We start from the raw sequence: 18,139 nt of genomic DNA on the forward strand, positions 1-18,139 counted from the left end.
ACGGGATAATGAATATGGTAACAAGGGGGCGGGGCTAAGACAGGACAGCACATAGCACAAAAAAAAAAGAATGGCCATGTGCTTCCAAACACAAGGGACTGTCATGATCCTGTCACTCCAACCTAGAAAAACAACCACAAGAATGGCAGGATCATGACAGTACCATGACAGTAACGCCACCTGCTGTCCCCTAGGAGCAACACAAGACAAGACAACCCAACACAAACAGACCCCCCCAAACAAAAACAGTTCAAAACACTAGGGGTGGGGAGAGGGAGCATGGAAGTCCAAAACACAATCTGGGGGGCCCACAGGCAGGAGCGCACACAGGCAGGCCCGTAGACAGGAACACACAAAAGAGGGCCCACAGACAGGGACCCACTCTGGAGGCCCGCACCCAGGGAACACACTGGTTTGACCACAGACAGGAACATACCAGAGGCCCACAGACAGGAAAATACCAGAGGCACACAGACAGGAACATACCAGAGGCCCACAGAGAAGCCCCGGTGATGAGAAGCGAGCCCACAGAGGGGAAGCGACCAGCAGCAGGAGGTAGTGTATCCACGAGCAGAGTCAGGCGGGTCGCCGTGGACGCCAGCCGGGGAACTAGGAGAGAAGAGCAGGTGAAGGCAGAGGCAAAAGGAACTATGGCATTGGAGTCTAAGACAAGATCGCAGTGGAAAAAGGTAAACCAATCTTTGACTAGACAAGGCAGTGGCACACACGAAGGGAAAAAAAGAAAAGGCAAGTAATTGGTGAGTCATAACAATTAGAGAAGTGCTCATTTTCTCCTAAGTTAACAAAAGCAGTAAGGTGTGTACATACTGTACATGCACGCACAAGATGGAAATATTTTTTTTGTGTTGCTCTGCCCAATAACTCACTAAAAGAGCAGAGAGAAACAAACCAGTTCAGTAACCTACAAACAGTCCTACTATGGTATAGTGACTATAAAGGCACTCAAACATCCTAATGCTGCAACTTCAGCACGGATATACACAGGTTAGGTAAGTGTGCCAGAAATCAATGCATTTCTTCTTTTAAGTGTTAAAATATATGTTTGAAACTCTGCTGACTAGGATGTATAGTGCCAAGTAGTAGCCTATTGTAAATATTGTAATGCAAACCATTTCAGAGAGCCATGTAATGGCAAGAGTGCCTCTTTACCTATTTTTAAATAACAATTGCTGTATCAAATAAGTAATATTATAAGGTCCAATGGATTTTCGTGCAAATTCTGTCATTATTTTAAGCACAAAATATTGCATAGAGAGAGATTCAGACTGATTACTCTTTTCTTTGCAAGACTGTTCATTAAAAAAAGCTGTGCAACTGTGAATGATTCCATTGAAATTACTATAATTTGTAGTAGTGTTGTGTAAATCAATGAGTTGTGTCTATATTATATTAATCACTTGTGTATTTACAGATTAGTACAGTTACAGTAGTTTCAGCTGTTTAATATGGTTTTACCAGAGGCATTCTAGGAGTGCTGATATAAAACCATTCCAGCACTGTATCATTCTGTCACAGCAAACTTTGAAACGATACTGCAAGAAGGATATTGATTTCCTCAGCGAATGTGTCACACAGAAACAGGTACACACATGCTCAATTACACTTTCTCTCTGTCAGTCTCGTTCACACGTTTTGTCGACTTGGTACTCTGGTATTGTAGGTTCTATGGTATGAAACAATATTTCGACACTCATAAAGTTTGACACTCCTTGAGTTTTGCATTTTTTACAGTAATTTCATATTCCAATATCCGACAATGCACTATGTCGTTAATGATATAAATTTGCTCATAATTTTTTTCCCCCAGATGAAGGAATAACACAATTCGCTTGTTCTGAAGAAGCATATGTGCCTTGAATACTTCAATGAGAAACATGTCCAGAAAAAGTAAAATAAACAGCATATTATTGCATATCATTATTACTTTTCATTTGACTTTTATCTTCCTGCCATGTTCAGTTCGTTGAAGCCAAACATCTTGTTGAGTCAGTGTAGGTGTTTTTGACTACTCTGAATGGACTACTTGCACGTAGCCTTGTGACGTACTCCCGACTTGAAATCGTATGACTCACTAGGTTCCGGTTATATGTAATAACAATGGGCCGTTGGCCCCTGTGAAACCTAAATGGTTAAAAATAAGATTTTTACTTCCATACATTATCAGCGACATAAGAAGAAATATTCTAAACATCACTAGGTACATAATCTTCAATAGATCTGAGAAAGCAATGGCTGGTAAACGATAGCGTTTCACTTTTCTCCTCACACACAGCTCCGTTGCAGACATTTAACCACCGAACGCAAATCACAGAAGGCTGAAGGAGACTAACAGGGAATCATAGCAGCACTGTTTGAATTAAACAACTACAGACTTCAAATACTGCAGTGTTTAATGCGTGAGAGAGCAGGGACGAACATAACATTTTTGGATCACTATGTTGTGTCGTTTTTTATTGAAAAATGTAATGCTTTCAATTTAAATGCAAGTAAATGCAATTTCAGTCAATAACTATAGGCCTATGTAAAAAGTGTAGTTATGAAGTTTAAGGATAAATGCCACACATTTTTGCACAGTTAATGTATTTATTTGGCATTAAATCAGCTTTGTCTGCGCATTACTATTTTTAAAATACTCATATTTTTAAATACTTTGCAATGTGAATGAACGTCTAATTCATTTAAAATCCACAAAGAACATTTAACAATCATTGTATTGTGTCATTTTATTTTTGTTAAAATGTATTCAATAAAATCTATGAATGAGACTAAGACCATTTTGGAAAGCAATGGACTGCTGCAGGGTGCAAAACGTCATTATTATTCAGGAGATTTGTATACTTGTATATTTTGTAGTCGCGTTTGTTCTCGTGCTGGTTTCATTGTTATTGGGAGATATTGGGAGGCGTGTCCTGCTGAATTCAATAGCGTGATTCAGACGGGTATTTAAGTGTGATTAACCACCGCGGCAGCGGTCGTGTGCAGCCCTAATCACGTGAAGACCGAGGAGCGTAAAGACCATCGATTCTACCTGCGCGACTCCACCGAGCAAGGACACCGACAAGGCACTTGAGTATTAACTTTTTACACTTTTATTTATTCGCTTCTCGTTATTTGTTATTTCTTATTCCCAGCTTTTAAATATGTGTTTTGAAATCCCTACTGTCACTACAACTCGTAAATCACAGGTATCACGTAGAAGGCCACAACTTTCAACGTCCACAACTACCTCAATTACATTTCACATTGGTTTATGGAACTGCCAACCTGCGGTAAACAAAGCAGATTTCATCACAGCTGTTGCTAAACACTCTGGTCTTTCTCTCTTAGCACTTACTGAAACCTGGATCTAGCCAGAGGACACTGCCACACCGGCTGCTCTCTCAAATAACTACACTTTCTCCCACAGCCCATGCATATCAGGGAGGGGTGGAGGAACCGGTCTACTTATCCTGAAAGACTGGAAATTCAAACAGCTGGCACCCTCGTGTGAACACATCGCCTTCGAGTCACATGCTGTTACTATCATCCACCCTATTCAAACTCATGTTGTGGTTATCTATTGTCCCCCAGGTCAGCTTGGACATTTCTTGGAAGAGTTGGATACGCTTCTGTCATCCTTCCCCGAGGATGGTACTCCTCTGGTGGTACTTGGAGACTTCAACATCCACCTAGAAAAACCGCAGGCTGCCAACTTCAACAACCTGACTGCATCGTTTGACCTCAAGCGAGTTCCCACTTCAGCAACCCATAAGTCTGGTAATCAACTAGATCTTATGTACACACGACACTGCTCCACTCATCACTCCCAGGTCACCCCGCTGCACACGTCGGATGATTTCCTCATCACTCTTGATCTCGACCTAACTTCTCCAGACACTACACATGCTTCCCCGCTGGTCACATTCCGGCGCAACCTACGATCACTCTCTCCCTCCTGCCTATCCTCTGTGGTCTCCGCTACGCTCCCTCCCTCTGAACAGCTCTCTCTCTTGGATACTAACAGTGCCACCGACACTCTTTGCTCCACACTAACCTCCTGCTTAGACAACTTATGCCCTCTAACATCTAGGCCATCTCGTGCATCCCCTTCTACCCCCTGGTTATCTGATGTTCTCCGTGAGCATCGCGCCACGCTCAGGTCTGCTGAGAGAAAGTGGCGCAAATCTAAAGAACCCGCTGACCTCGGTCTCTATCAGTCTCTCTTCTTTCTCTGCTGATGTCTCCTCTGCAAAAAACCCCAGTACTACCACGCTAAAATGAACAACTCGCCTGACTCTCGTACTCTCTTTAAAACCTTCTCTGCTCTTCTTTGCCCACCTGCCCCCTCACCTCCTTCCGACTTAACAGCTGATGATTTTGCGTCTTTCTTCGTAAAGAAAACAACCACCATCAGCAGTCAGTTTTCTGTGCCGCCACCTCTTGATCACGCCCAAACCCCCGACACATGCTCATTCCCCTCTTTCTCTCTCCTATCTCAAGAAGATGTCTCCAAGGTCATGTCTTCTAACCACCCAACCACCTGCTCGCTAGATCCCATCCCCACTCATCTCCTCCAGGCCATCTCTCCATCGGTTGTTCCCGCTCTGACCCACATTATCAACTCGTCTCTCACCACTGGTATATTTTTTCCACAGTCTTCAAAGAGGCCCGTATTACCCCGCTACTGAAGAAACTCACTCTTAATCCTGCACTGTTAGAGAACTACAGACCGGTATCACTCCTCCCCTTCATTGCTAAAACTCTTGAACGGGTGGTATGTACAGAGATGGCAAAAGTACACACAGCCTTTACTTAAGTAGAAGTACAGATACTCATGTTTAAAAGTACTCAAGTAAAAGTTGAAGTACTGACTAAACTTGTTTACTCAAGTAAAAGTATAAAGTATGGGCTCTAAAATGTACTTAAGTAAAAAGTAGCCAATACGACTACCTGTTTTAGAGTCACGCTCGTACCTCACAACTGAACTACCATTATGTAGAACACAAGCATAAAAAAGACTGATGGAATAAATCTATTTGCCACTACCTAGGTAGTGGAAAAAAACACAAATTTATAATACAATTATGATGTAAGACAGGAGTGTAAATGACAAGCGTATTGATAATAATTGTGACAGAATTCCCTTTGTCTCAAGTTCTCAACTATAATTTTAGCTATTCTTCGTGTTGCCTTACGCCTTGGTCCGTGGCAGCTTCTTAGACTACTAGCCTATTGTCTGCGATGCGTAATAGCCAGGAAATGACTGTTTGGTACTGTGATTGTCAAAACATTTTATAACAGAATTTCACTGCTTTCAATTTTAGATTAACTGTCCCTTTAAATTTTAAGCACAGACCATTCATGGACATATCATTATACAAAGGTTGTAGACACTTGGGAGATCTTGTCAAAAAGAGAAAACTGAGAAATAAAGAGATAATTAATTAGGCAAGTCAATTTACTTGGTAACCATTACTGTTTTTCTCGATTGGTTAAACACATTTCTTGAAATTATGCCTCGCTTTAAAATATTAAATGTTTAGCCTCTTACATTGTACGTTACACTCGTTCAACATTAAAACTGATGTCAGTGTTGCTAGATTAGGTGGATGATTTCCAGCCCAAAGGCTCACTAAAACCTACTCACTCCAACAAAAACCAGCCCAAAATTTTAACTTCCAAAATAATGTGATAGTATTTTATTGCAATGTCAATCAACGTTGATAAGTATCGTTTTTTATTTCCTTATAATTTTAATCATGACAAGATGAAAAAATATAATAAAAATCAGGAAAATAGATCAAACAGATCAAACAAGGCAAATGCATTAAGAAAATTAGAAAATAAGACTAATAGGATATGTCCAGAAACCACTTCAAATGGCAATCAGGAAATTAGCGCATTTTTGTGCAAAAGTGCCCACTATAATTAGTTCATCGAAAGCAACGCAATGAGCAGGTATTTTTCACTCGTTCATGAACTTAACGCACACACCACGATAGCAAAAAACATGCAATTCATACATACTAATGAACAACAGCAACAATAATGCGCTTACCTTAACGAGCTGCCTTAACTTCTGACAGAGCTACAGTACATATTTCGTGAAGTATATGTTTGTAGAACATGCGAATTGCTAAATAGCTAAATTACATATTTAAAATCTGGTCCTTTCGCGCTAAAAAACCCTACCATTCACGAGTCACCACATGATGCAGAATATCACGCTCGAGATCTGAGAACAGTTACTGCGTCTTCTTTGATTTGATTGGTCACCGCTTTGCACTGTAAACAGTAACTCCCGCCTTCTTACATTTGATTGGCTAGTGACCACCTCACACAGCGCTTCAGCTTTTAGTCAGACCTATCATTAGGTTGAAAAAGTCACGCAATGACAAGAAATAATATTGATTGTGCATCAAATACAGATTAAAACTAAAGTAACGAGCCTGGTTTGTAAAATGTAAGAAGTAGAAAGTACAGGTATTTGCGTAAAAATGTAAGAAGTGAAAGTAAAAAGTCGTCAGAAAAATAAATAGTGGAGTAAAGTACAGATACCAGAAAAATCTACTTAAGTACAGTAACGAAGTATTTGTACTTCGTTACTTCCCATCTCTGGGTATGTAACCAGCTCTCATCCTTTCTCACCCAGAACAACCTCCTGGACAGCAACCAGTCTGGTTTCAGAGTGGTCATTCCACTGAGACTGCACTGCTCTCTGTCATTGAAGCCCTGAGACTGGCAAGAGCCGCCTCTAACTCATCTGTACTTATCGTACTGGATCTGTCTGCTGCCTTTGACACTGTGAACCACCACATACTCCTGTCGACCCTCAAGGCTATGGGTGTCTCTGGAGTGGTGCTACAATGGTTCAGGTCTTACCTCTCAGGTAGGTCATTTAGAGTATCCTGGAGAGGAGAGGTCTCTGAGTCCCAACATCTCAACACAGGGGTGCCTCAGGGCTCAGTGCTTGGTCCGTTGCTATTTTCTATATACATGACATCCCTAGGCTCTGTCATTTGGAAACATGGCTTTTCCTATCACTGCTATGAGGATGATACACAGCTCCACCTGTCATTTCAGCCTGACGAACCGACTGTCTCTGCACGCATTTCAGCATGCCTGAGTGACATTTCGCTCTGGATGAACGACCATCACCTGCAGCTGAACCTTGCTAAAACAGAACTGCTTGTAATCCCAGCTGACACAAAGATTCATCACAACTTCTCCATTCAGCTGGGCTCATCAACCATCACATCTTCCAGAACGGCCAGAAACCTGGGAGTGGTGAACGACGATCAGCTTAATTTCACTGATCAGGTTTCCAGTACCACCCGGTCCTATAGATTCATCCTCTACATTATTAGGAAAATTAGACCTTTCCTATCCGAGCATGCTACGCAAGTCCTAGTCCAGGCTCTTGTTCTGTCCAGACTGGACTACTGCAATGCACTACTGGCTGGACTTCCAGCTTGCACAACCAAACCTCTACAGATGATCCAGAATGCAGTGGCAAGAGTGGTCTTCAATGAACCGAAGAGAGCGCACGTCACTCCTCTCTTCACTAAGTTACATTGGCTCACTCGAATCAAATTCAAGACTCTGCTCCTGCCCTACAAGACCACCACTGATTTGGCACCCCCTTACCTTCACATGCTAATGCAGACTTATATACCCGCCAGATCCTTACGCTCTGCAAATGAACGACGTCTTGAGGTGCCATCCCTAAAAGGTAAAAAATCTCTCTCACGTACCTTCTCGGGATCGGTTCCACATTTATGGAAAGATCTGCCCGCTGGTACAAGATCAGCAGATTCTGTAGCCACCTTTAAGAACCGTCTGAAAACACATCTCTTCCGTCAACACCTGACTGATCAGTTCTGACTTCTGACTATCTCTTTTCTACTCTTTCAAAAAAAAAAAAAAAAACTTTGCTCTGTATAATGTGGTAGGCTATATGAGACCAGTTTTCTTTTATTGCACTTACGCTTTTTGTTGTCCTTATGTTGTTCCAATTGCTTCCATTGTTTCCCTCATCTGTAAGTCGCTTTGTATAAAAGCGTCTGCTAAATGACTAAATGTAAATGTATACGTTTTTATACATATAATTGTATAAAACTTAAGAGAGAACTTAATTTAAGATCTGTCATAAAAACCCACATTAAAGCATGTTAACATCACAAACAGGATTTATTGTTTTTAATTAAGTGACCGCTGTAAAAATAGAAATAATCTCCCTTGATCTCCGCATAGATGTCCTGAACACTGCTACCAGAAATGACTGAGGCGCATCGAGGAGAACGCGGAAGACGTGCAAGTAGTCCATTACACCAAGTTGCTTCTGCCAGATTTGAAATTGACAGTTTGGAATGACACTGCAGTATAGTTCAAGGACTTGGATTGAAGAAGTAAGAGGCCGTTTACACGAGACCGCTTTCAACTAAAAACGCAATGTATGCGTTTTAGCTGTCTGTTAACACGTAAACAGCGTGTTAGGGGACTGAAAACACAAACTTTTGAAAACGGGTTTCAAAGTGCAAGTTTTTGAAAACGACGCTGTTCTCGTTTCCGTATAAACCCCGAAAACGCAAGAATTAGAAATCGATAACATGATGCGCATGCGTATTACGCGTTCAGTCTATAGGCATGCGAGTATTCCCTCGCATGCCTCTACAATAATGGTGGCCTCCATGCTGCATGTTTGTGCTGCGTGACATACTTTTGATCATTTCTCCAGCAAAAAGTAGATTTACTGCACTGCTACAACCAGCAGAGCTTTATGGTTGCACAAAAGGTGTTTTGTGACTATACAATTGTAAGAAAGAAATTCTCACAAAAAAGTTTGTCTAAAAGCTACTACTGTGGCATCGTTGTGAAGCAACCTGTATTTAACCTTTAAGTGTGACATGCAATATTTTTGTTGTACGTTTTAGTTTCTGGACCAAGTTCTTTGTAAAAGACTGCCTTTATTTCTTACATTTTCAGATACAGAGCAAATATTAAAGTGCATTCTTGGACTCACAGTGGCTATACTGATTTTCCATATGTGTGATGTGGAATCAAATGAAAGCTTATCTTTACAGGTGAACTTTATTTCTACTGCTTTTATATTTTTTAATTATGTAGCCTGTGCATGCATATATGCACTTTTATCTGTCTAGTTGATTAACTTTATAGGTTCATGTGATAAAATGAAGATGAATAATAATACTTTCTCATCGTTTTTATCTTTCAGTTCAGCTACACAGATGAAGCACAGCATCACATAAGACAAAAGCGCGAAGGTCTAATTCATGATTCATGCTTAATATGTCTTGCAAATAATGTGTACTTATTTTGTACTCTTACTTTTTCGAGCAGCCTCGATTTTTCCTATTTTTCATGCAGTTAATTATATAGACGTGTATTTTATATAACATTTTATAGAAAATTAGGCTAAAAGTACCCTGTAATGAAGAATCAAAACATTAAGCTTACTATACAATGCTTCACCTGTTGGCTCTTTTACAGATTCGTACACGGAATATTTGGCTGAAATTGAGATTAATGCATCTAGCATCTCTGTGATCGATTACATAAAGAGTTATCTGAAGAGCGTTCAGAACAATTTTACAATTGGCAATGTGACAATATTTGACACACGCTTCACGACAGGTAAATAATATTCCATCACGAATACAGTGTCATGACTTTAGAGTCTAACAACACAGACCTATTCATAATGAACTTGTACGTTGTTTTCTTTCTTAGTGTGCAACTTAGTTGACACTGGGTACAAGTGTACATGTGAGGATCAGTATTTCTGGCCTTGTAATATGTGTAGAAAACATGGGAGCTGTAGCACCAATAATGACACATGCAGCTGTATCAACGCTTATGTTGACAGACAGCACTGTCAGCTAGTTGGCGAGATGGAAGGTAAAAGAAAAATGTAATAAACCATTTCTGGTGAACTTTCAGTTGTCAAGATTGTCAGCTATCATTCTATATCTGCTGCCTTCAAGATCTGCCTCAGATCAACATCAATGAATTTTTTCTGAGGAGGAACGCTGTTGTCCCCTCACACTGACGAATGTCTTTTTCATCTCGTTTCACGTTTTAAACAACTCAATTAATGCCAGGCCTCATTATTTAACTGACTAGATTCTGATGAGTTTAAAGCATTACCCGATCGATGCTGTTAAACACCTCATAAAATTGGAGATACTGCCATACTAACAAATGTTGGTTCACCAGCTGCTGTATGTTATTGCAGAAGTTGTTAACAACGGTACATGCATACTGTGTCGAATTTTGTATGTTTCTAATTTATTTGAATCTTTTTCCTGAAGATATGACAGCATGCATGCATGTAGTGTCAGGTATGTAAAATCTGTCCTAAATTCCAGACCACACAGCAAACAAAAGTGCATGTTTACTTTGTAAATCGTTCTTGTGGTTTGGGTGAGAAAAGTTTCACGGGCATGGGGGATCTGTTTTTTTTATGTTGTTTGACTAAATTTATAACTTTTTTCATAATCATTATTATTTAAAAACATTTAGAAAATGATTACAATATTTATTTTTTTCATATGACAAAAATATTTTGTCTACAATAGACACAACAACAGCAGTATCAACATCCACAGCAACTTCCTCAACATCAGCAGCTCCCTGTAAGTTATGTCAGCCCACAGTCTTATAAAGGCCACGTTTATTTCGAATAGTGACCATGCATGTCATACACAGAGTTGACTATAACAGCTGTTCTTTATTATTCTGTATAACAGAATAATTTATTAAAGGTCCAGTGCAGGAAATGTAGCGCCATCTAGCGGGGAGGTTACTAACTGTAACCAACGGCTCACTCCACTGGGCTCTCACAAAATCCTTGGTGTTTCGAGTCTGACATCATCACGCAGCCACGTTTTTTGGCAAGTTTAAGAATCATAGGTAGTTTAGATAAGTAGGGTTAGGATAAGGGTTTTATAAGACTCGAAACAGCAAGGATTTAGTCAAAACCAACATGCCACGCCCACAGATCTGACTCAAAACACCAAGGATATAGTGAGAGCCCACTCCACTGCTTGCCCCTCCCTTTCAAAGCATTACGGTGGCTGACACAGGGCTAAGATGTTGTCACGTTTTTACTTTCTCTGCCGAAGGAGATAACGTATTTACGAAACGTGCTCTGTAGAGCAGTTTGTCTGTTTGTTATGTATATTATATTGCATTTCTGTCAATACATCCTACAAATAATTACACACTGGACCTTTAAACATTAAAATGATCTGTTTGGTTTCTTTTCCAAAACTGCATCACAACATTTGCTGCTTTTTTTTAAAGCAATTGTTTATAGTGCATAATGTTGTTTTTTGTTCTGTTTTATTTATATACAGTAACACCAGTGTATGATAAAGGTAAGCCCGAGATAAAGCTCAAAAATGTTTATTTTTGATTAATTTTATTTGTGCTGATGACTGTTAACTTTTTTACAGTCATTAGTCTGTCATTGAAAATGAATGAAATGTTTGATACCAGCCTCACCAAACCTGATGATGCGAATTACATAAAAAAAACTGGAATAATTCAGAAGGCAGTGAGTACAATCCTATAGCTTTCAGTTCACCGGAATTTCCGCAGCTGACTTATTGTAAATTAGGAAGTAACCGGGCATACTGTATAGTCAATATTAAAAGATTATGCACTTTTAAAAGATTAAATAAAAAAAATATTGCTGTAAAATGTTAGTCTATTTGACTGTGGTCCTTGGAAACGAGTGTGTTTATATATGTATTACTCTACTTTATCTTTTTTGTATTATAATGGTAAATATGCTTTCCACAAATTGGATATTTTAGTTAATTCATTTTTATTTTTTTAACAGATTGAACAAGGTTATGAAAAGTTACCTAACTACAAAAAAGGTTCAGCAAAAATCTTTCGTTTCAGGTATGAGCGCAAATCAAAACTTTCACTTCACTTACAAGGATTCTCAAAATATAGTGACAAACATTTTCTATGCTATTTATCGATTTAGTTTATACTGTTTTATTATTTACCTGTGCAAAACAATCTGTGATTTGTTTGTGAAATAAAACAATGAAAATGGAGCTGAAGAACAATTAGCTTTCACTTGAAACGGGTTTGGCTGTAGATAACAAGCACACGATGAAGAGAGTATAATCCAATGAGAACTTGAATAACAAAGCAAGAATCAGAGCAGGAAACACAACCACACGTAACATAACCAAAGGCAGACAATGAACTAAGGAACAAACAGGGTCTAAATACTCTGAACCAATGAGCTAACTAGACAAGACACACCAGAGCTGAATATGAAATCATTAGAAATCAAGGAAACATACGAGGGAGAACTGAACCAATCAAGACACCAGAACACAATGGAAACACCAAATAAAGACTACAACAGTGACATCAATTGGTTGAAATAGCTGTGTTTCATGTAGCCATGTTTAAAAAAGTGGTTTTGTGTTATGATTCATATAGATCTGGTAGTGTTATAGCAGACTACACCATCAATGCAACCAACAACAACCTGGATTTATCATCAGCAAACGCACAGGTCTCTAAAACTCTCTTTAACGCAGGAATCCTGGTAGCTCAGAATGCTTTTGAGGAAAGTGGTAAGAGTATAACAGGCAGCACTTCTAACTTATTTGTGCTATATTTTTTATATAATTATTTTTATGGCTCATGCTTTATTCTGTTACCAATAATAATTATAACGCAAAATGAATTGTGTTGCTTGTACTTTCAGTGGAAAAAATGTTGGCAACCAAAGCTAACTATTATCCTCACCAAAGTATGGAACTGAGGTGTACACGTCCAGAGTCAGCTCAGGGAACAATGAAATGGAGAGTGAATGACAAAGATCCTGCAGAAAACAAAGCAAAATACAGCATTACAGATGACAGCAGCACTCTCACAGTGAAGGATGTTAGTGAAAGTGACAATGGTGAGTCATATGAGTTATCTTACATAATAAAGTGACAAATTTTAACATCTGCTAATAGAAGTTTGTTTTTTAAGGTATAAAACACTATTTAGCACTTAACAATATTCTGCTATCTTTGATCTTTTCCAGGTAGATACTCATGTATCATTGAAAGTGGCACGATACCTTATGTTCAGTGGCAAAATGTAGTTATTCAATTACGCCCGAATATCATAGTGGATAAAACTGAAATAAAGTTGCAGTGTGCAGATCAGACTGTCTCACTGAGATGCTGCGCTGAAAGCTACCCAATTGAGTGGCACCCGATCCCTTCTAATGATGCAGTGGATTCAGGTCAGACAGACAAATGGACATTCTGTTTGTATAAAAGTTACTGAGAACAGTTATCAGTACCAGGTTTTTGATACGGTTTTAAAACTTTGGGATTACACATGTCATTTAAATTTGAAGGTTTAAAAGGTTTTTGCAATTAATTTAAAGGTGCTGTGTTTGATTTTGCGGAGGATCTATTGACAAAAAAAGCAATATAATATACGTAACTATGCCTTATGGGGTGTATAAAGACCTTACATAATGAAGTGTTATGTTTTTATGACGTTAGAATGAGCTATTTCTGTCTACACAGACTGCAGGTCCCCTAACATGGAATTTGCCATGTTGTTTCTACAGTAGCCCTAAACGGACAAAATTTGTAAATATGTTATCTCCTTCGACGAAGAAGTGAAAATGTGATGACATCTTAGTGCTGTGTCAGCCACCGTAGTGCTTCAAAGGGGGAGGGGGGAGTGAGTCGTTAGTTGCAATTTGCAACCTTACCACTAGATGCCGCTAAATTTAATACACTGGACCTTTAAGAAATAAAAAGTACAGAAATAAGAAAAATTTTTATAAGAAAAATAAAACGCGCACGCACGCACACACTATTTCTAAGTGACTATTGACCAGTTTTAGGAGAACCTCTTTCTACTGTGTATGTTATTTAAAAAAACGCATTCACCTGTTTTATCCAAATCAGAGCCCGGCTGCATTAAATTACAACATAAAATCTTGAGCACAAGTTGTGGGACTAGTGAAAGCTTCACATGTCGACTAAAGAACATGAAAGAATTGGAAACGTTTGATTATTACGACACCAGTACTAAAGTTCAGACAGTAAGAGGTGAGCCTTAAATATCTCTTTCTATTCTGTTAAAGTCACTAAGCAATCATTTGATTTTCTCTTTTTATCCAATATTTGAAAATTCCAGAATTTGACTGTCAAAATGAAACACTTGGAGTTGGAAAGATAGATGACATTGTGAAGGGACTGTGTGAAAAAGGCCTGGAGGGTCACATAACTTATAAATGTCAAACGATAAACTCAAAAAATGATTGGATATCTATACAGAGAGAATGTGTAGTTGAGGCTATCAAAGACCTTGAGAAGAAAGCTGAGGTAATCTATTGTATTTATTGGCCAAATGTCTATTTTGTGTTTCTCATATTTAAACGTATTTTCATTTTCAATGCAGGTCTTGGTTGTGGAGCAGATTCCAGCGTTTCTAGCAAACCTCAGTAATACTGCAGAGAACTATACTACTGAGATAACACAATCTGCTGCAACTGTCCAAACAATTGTTGAGATGCTTGTTAAAGTTGCTGATATCTCACAAACTGTTACCATTGATATACATGTGATGGAGGTATATTCAGAGATTTATGCTAATGAAGTGTGAATTATATTAAATGCATGCTTGTTGTTTTCGTTTAATGTAGGCCTAATTAAAAGTCTAAAGACTGTAATATATTGCTATATCTATTTTGTAGTTTCAGTCTAATTGTGGCTCATTACAGTAAAATCATGATAAAATATCTGACTTTTTTGTACTAATCTATTTTTTATTCCAGGACTTTCTTCAAACAGTGGACATTATTGTGTCAGATAACACCCTTACAGCATGGCAAAATATAACAAAAGATGACACAACAGCAAAAACCAGCACAGACCTTCTGCAAGCTATAGAGAATATAAGTGATCGTCTCTCGGGTGACAATTTTACGATCAATGAATCTTCCATTCAGTTGAAAAGAGCAACAATAGAAAACACATTCATCGAAACATCTCGACTACCAAACTCAACGACTCAGGTTGTGATACCAAATGTTGTTAAGCCGACTCTCATAACGGTTATCTTCTTTACCAAGCTTGACCAAATACTGCCTACTCGTAATACTTCTAATAATGACAACAGGACATCACAAAACCACATTAATGGAGACGTGGTTGTGGTTAAGGTTAATGAAACCATTAATAACATTTCATTTGCTTTTGACATCACAAATACATCATTGGGAAATCCTCAGTGTGTCTTCTGGAACTTTTCTCTTGACCGATGGGATTCAACTGGATGTAAAGTCAAGATCTCAGGGAATGAACAGAACAAAGTTACATGTGATTGCAACCACACAACCTCTTTTTCAATCCTGATGTCACCGTTTGGAAATGTTCATCCTATCTTAGACTATATAACATACATCGGTGTTGCTATTTCAATAGCCTGCTTGATTTTGTGTCTTATTATTGAAACGATTGTATGGAAGTCGGTGACAAGGAATAACACGTCTCACATGCGACACGTCTCATTAGTCAACATCGCTGTGTCTCTGCTGATTGCTGATATCTGGTTCATCATTGGAGCTGCAATCTTAAATCCAGGGAAGCCTACACCAGTGAATCCCTGCAGTGCAGCGGTTTTCTTCATGCACTTTTTTTATTTGGCTCTTTTCTTCTGGATGTTCATTTCAGCACTTTTGCTCCTTTACCGCACTGTCATGGTCTTTTCTCAAATGTCAAGGACTAAAATGATGGTCATTGCCTTCACAGTTGGTTATGGTGCACCTTTGCTCATAGCGGTTATTACTGTTGCATCCACAGCTGGAGCTGGTAGATATATTTGGACAAGAGATGCATGTTGGCTAAACTGGAATGAATCTAAAGCCCTGCTGGCATTTGTGGTTCCAGCTCTCACTATTGTCGCCTTTAACATCATGGTTGTGGTTGTAGTTGTGTATAAGATGTTAAGAAGAGGAAGTGGTGCTACACCTCAGCCAGATCAGAAACATGTTCTTGTGGTCATTGTCCGATGTGTGGCCATTCTCACTCCTATCTTTGGTCTAACATGGGGATTTGGGATTGGAACCATGGTGTCACCTAACGTCGGAGTTCATGTGGTGTTTACGATCCTCAATTCATTTCAGGTACCACTGTCATCTATACATTTTTTTATTTATGTCTATTTATGAATTTTAAAGTTATGTATAGTTCAGATGGTACAATTGTAACATTGTTTTTCCCTTTGTGTATTTGATAGGGATTCTTTGTTTTGGTGTTTGGGACGCTTTTAGACAGTAAGGTATGAGTTTATTTTGTTCCTTTGTGGGCTTTGACAAATACCTGTGATTCTAGAAATGTTTTAGACAGTGAACAAAGCCGGAGGTCATTGTAAATATTATCTTTAGAAAATATTGGATTTGGCCTAAAAATCTACCAATAATGTATACAGCATTTTGTCATACATTGTTTGCCTTCTGTTGCATTTTTCACATCAAATCTCACAAATGAAAATGCATTAAACAACTAATGTAATTCTATTGTTTTCTGTGGTTGCAGGTCCGTGAGGCACTGGCTGGAAAGCTGTCATTGATGAACCTCAGTTCAACTCCTACCAGGGTAAATAACAGAACTGTATATAAAGCACACTGCATGTCAATGGCCTCTTGCTCAACATTAGTCCTATTGTAAATACATTAACTCTATAGGCTTTATTTTAACTGTGACATATACATTACAGAGCACTAATGTAGGAATATCATCCTCAAGTGGACTGGGTTTCTTTGAAAGACTGCGCAGGAGAAGTGAGTAAATTACATGAAAAATAAATCATTTGCAGTACAACACTCTTGTACTCGCTCACTTATGCCATTATATTTCTGGATAGAAAATATAATATAATAATATAAATAACATATCATTATTTCACTGGATAGAAGCATATGTTTAATGACTAAATATACTGGACATGTAAAGACAGTATAACAGTTCTTGAATAACATGTAACCATTTATTTACAGATGTGTACAACATGTCTAATCCCAGCGCAGCTCGATCTGCCAACAGCACCGGTGCTTCAGAGACCTTGAATCCCTAATTTAACCACATTATTAACTATCTAACATCATGTTACAAAAACATTTAGTCTGTTACGCATACAGTACATGTTAACTTTCTGTTACTATTTCTGGGTAAAAACGTTTCCATTTTCTGAGATGAGTTATGTAAAATTAGGTGTATTTTGTGGACAGTGTATTTTAAATAACAAATTTTGGGGAGGCTAGGTTTAGTTGACTATAGTGAATTTTTCTTAAGGCAGGTTTATTTTTCTCATTTTCAACTCATTTTCAGTTTAGCCACAAACATTAAAGCCATAGCAAGTTAACAACAACAAAACTATTGAACAGTTCCATCATTTGGGACAAAGTAAAAAGACCCAAGTTATTAAAAAGAGTAAGTTATCATAATGGAAAGTGCCATTGCGGTTTATTATTTTGTAAGATGAATTGTGTACATTTTTAATGCTAAGAAAAATGTGTATTTATACACATTTTATTAATCAAATTAAAATAGTATAAAAGGTTGAAAAGTTTGTGTTTCCATTATATATGTCTATACTGTGCATATTAATTGTGTATTTATAAACACATACACATACAAGTTTACATATTTAGGAAATATTTAAATGTATTTATTTATAATAACCAATAAATACAATTATATTTAAACGTTAATACATTTTTAGATTTTTCTTCAATAAACATATATATGTGTATGTTTTTATAAATACAAAAACACATAATTATCATTTTTTACACTTTTTATTACTCTGGGTTTTTATTTGCATAGTTATGATGTATATTTGCATTATTCTCTGAACCACTGATCTACAATTTATATAGAGATGTCTGAACTTTTAGTAAAACTGAATGCCCAATAAACCTGTTAATAAAGTTGTTATGTTATATTATAAAAATCGTTGTTATTTTATATTTTATGTTTCTGTTGTCAGACACGCATGCTGTAAAAGAATAATGACACAGGAATGTTTATGTTCAGTCAGTAACAATGGTGCTTGGAAACGCCGTTTT

General features: G+C 38.0%; 1 protein-coding gene across 9 annotated transcripts; it reads left to right on the top strand.

Moving 5' to 3' along the window:
• The first annotated feature begins 869 nt into the window (after positions 1–869).
• On the top strand, positions 870–17,985 carry LOC130565657 (adhesion G protein-coupled receptor F5-like). Of its 9 annotated transcripts, none has more exons than XM_057352597.1 (23): positions 871–1,010; positions 1,433–1,602; positions 1,829–1,908; positions 8,986–9,083; positions 9,236–9,284; positions 9,511–9,654; positions 9,751–9,918; positions 10,332–10,361; positions 10,599–10,655; positions 11,379–11,399; positions 11,478–11,578; positions 11,867–11,931; positions 12,490–12,626; positions 12,761–12,958; positions 13,088–13,291; positions 13,974–14,117; positions 14,206–14,393; positions 14,470–14,640; positions 14,846–16,195; positions 16,309–16,350; positions 16,608–16,667; positions 16,789–16,852; positions 17,069–17,985. In XM_057352597.1, exons 3-23 carry the CDS (start codon positions 1,887–1,889, stop codon positions 17,143–17,145), a joined length of 3,390 nt encoding a protein of 1,129 aa, XP_057208580.1. In that variant the 5' UTR covers positions 871–1,010; positions 1,433–1,602; positions 1,829–1,886; the 3' UTR covers positions 17,146–17,985. The 9 variants fall into 9 exon arrangements, with proteins under 9 accessions (XP_057208584.1, XP_057208585.1, XP_057208580.1 ...); XM_057352599.1 differs by having other exon boundaries at positions 1,480–1,602; XM_057352600.1 differs by having other exon boundaries at positions 1,537–1,602.
• The last annotated feature ends 154 nt before the right edge of the window (positions 17,986–18,139 follow it).

This window comes from Triplophysa rosa, linkage group LG15, assembly GCF_024868665.1.
Source record: "Triplophysa rosa linkage group LG15, Trosa_1v2, whole genome shotgun sequence".
Classification (NCBI taxonomy): domain Eukaryota; kingdom Metazoa; phylum Chordata; class Actinopteri; order Cypriniformes; family Nemacheilidae; genus Triplophysa; species Triplophysa rosa.

Coding starts and splice junctions, on each gene's coding strand:
- LOC130565657 (XM_057352597.1), top strand. CDS start 1,887: ATGAGAAACATGTCCAGAAAAA. Junction 9,655..9,750: donor TGACACACGCTTCACGACAG/GTAAATAATATT, acceptor TTTCTTTCTTAG/TGTGCAACTTAGTTGACACT. Junction 16,196..16,308: donor CGATCCTCAATTCATTTCAG/GTACCACTGTCA, acceptor TGTATTTGATAG/GGATTCTTTGTTTTGGTGTT.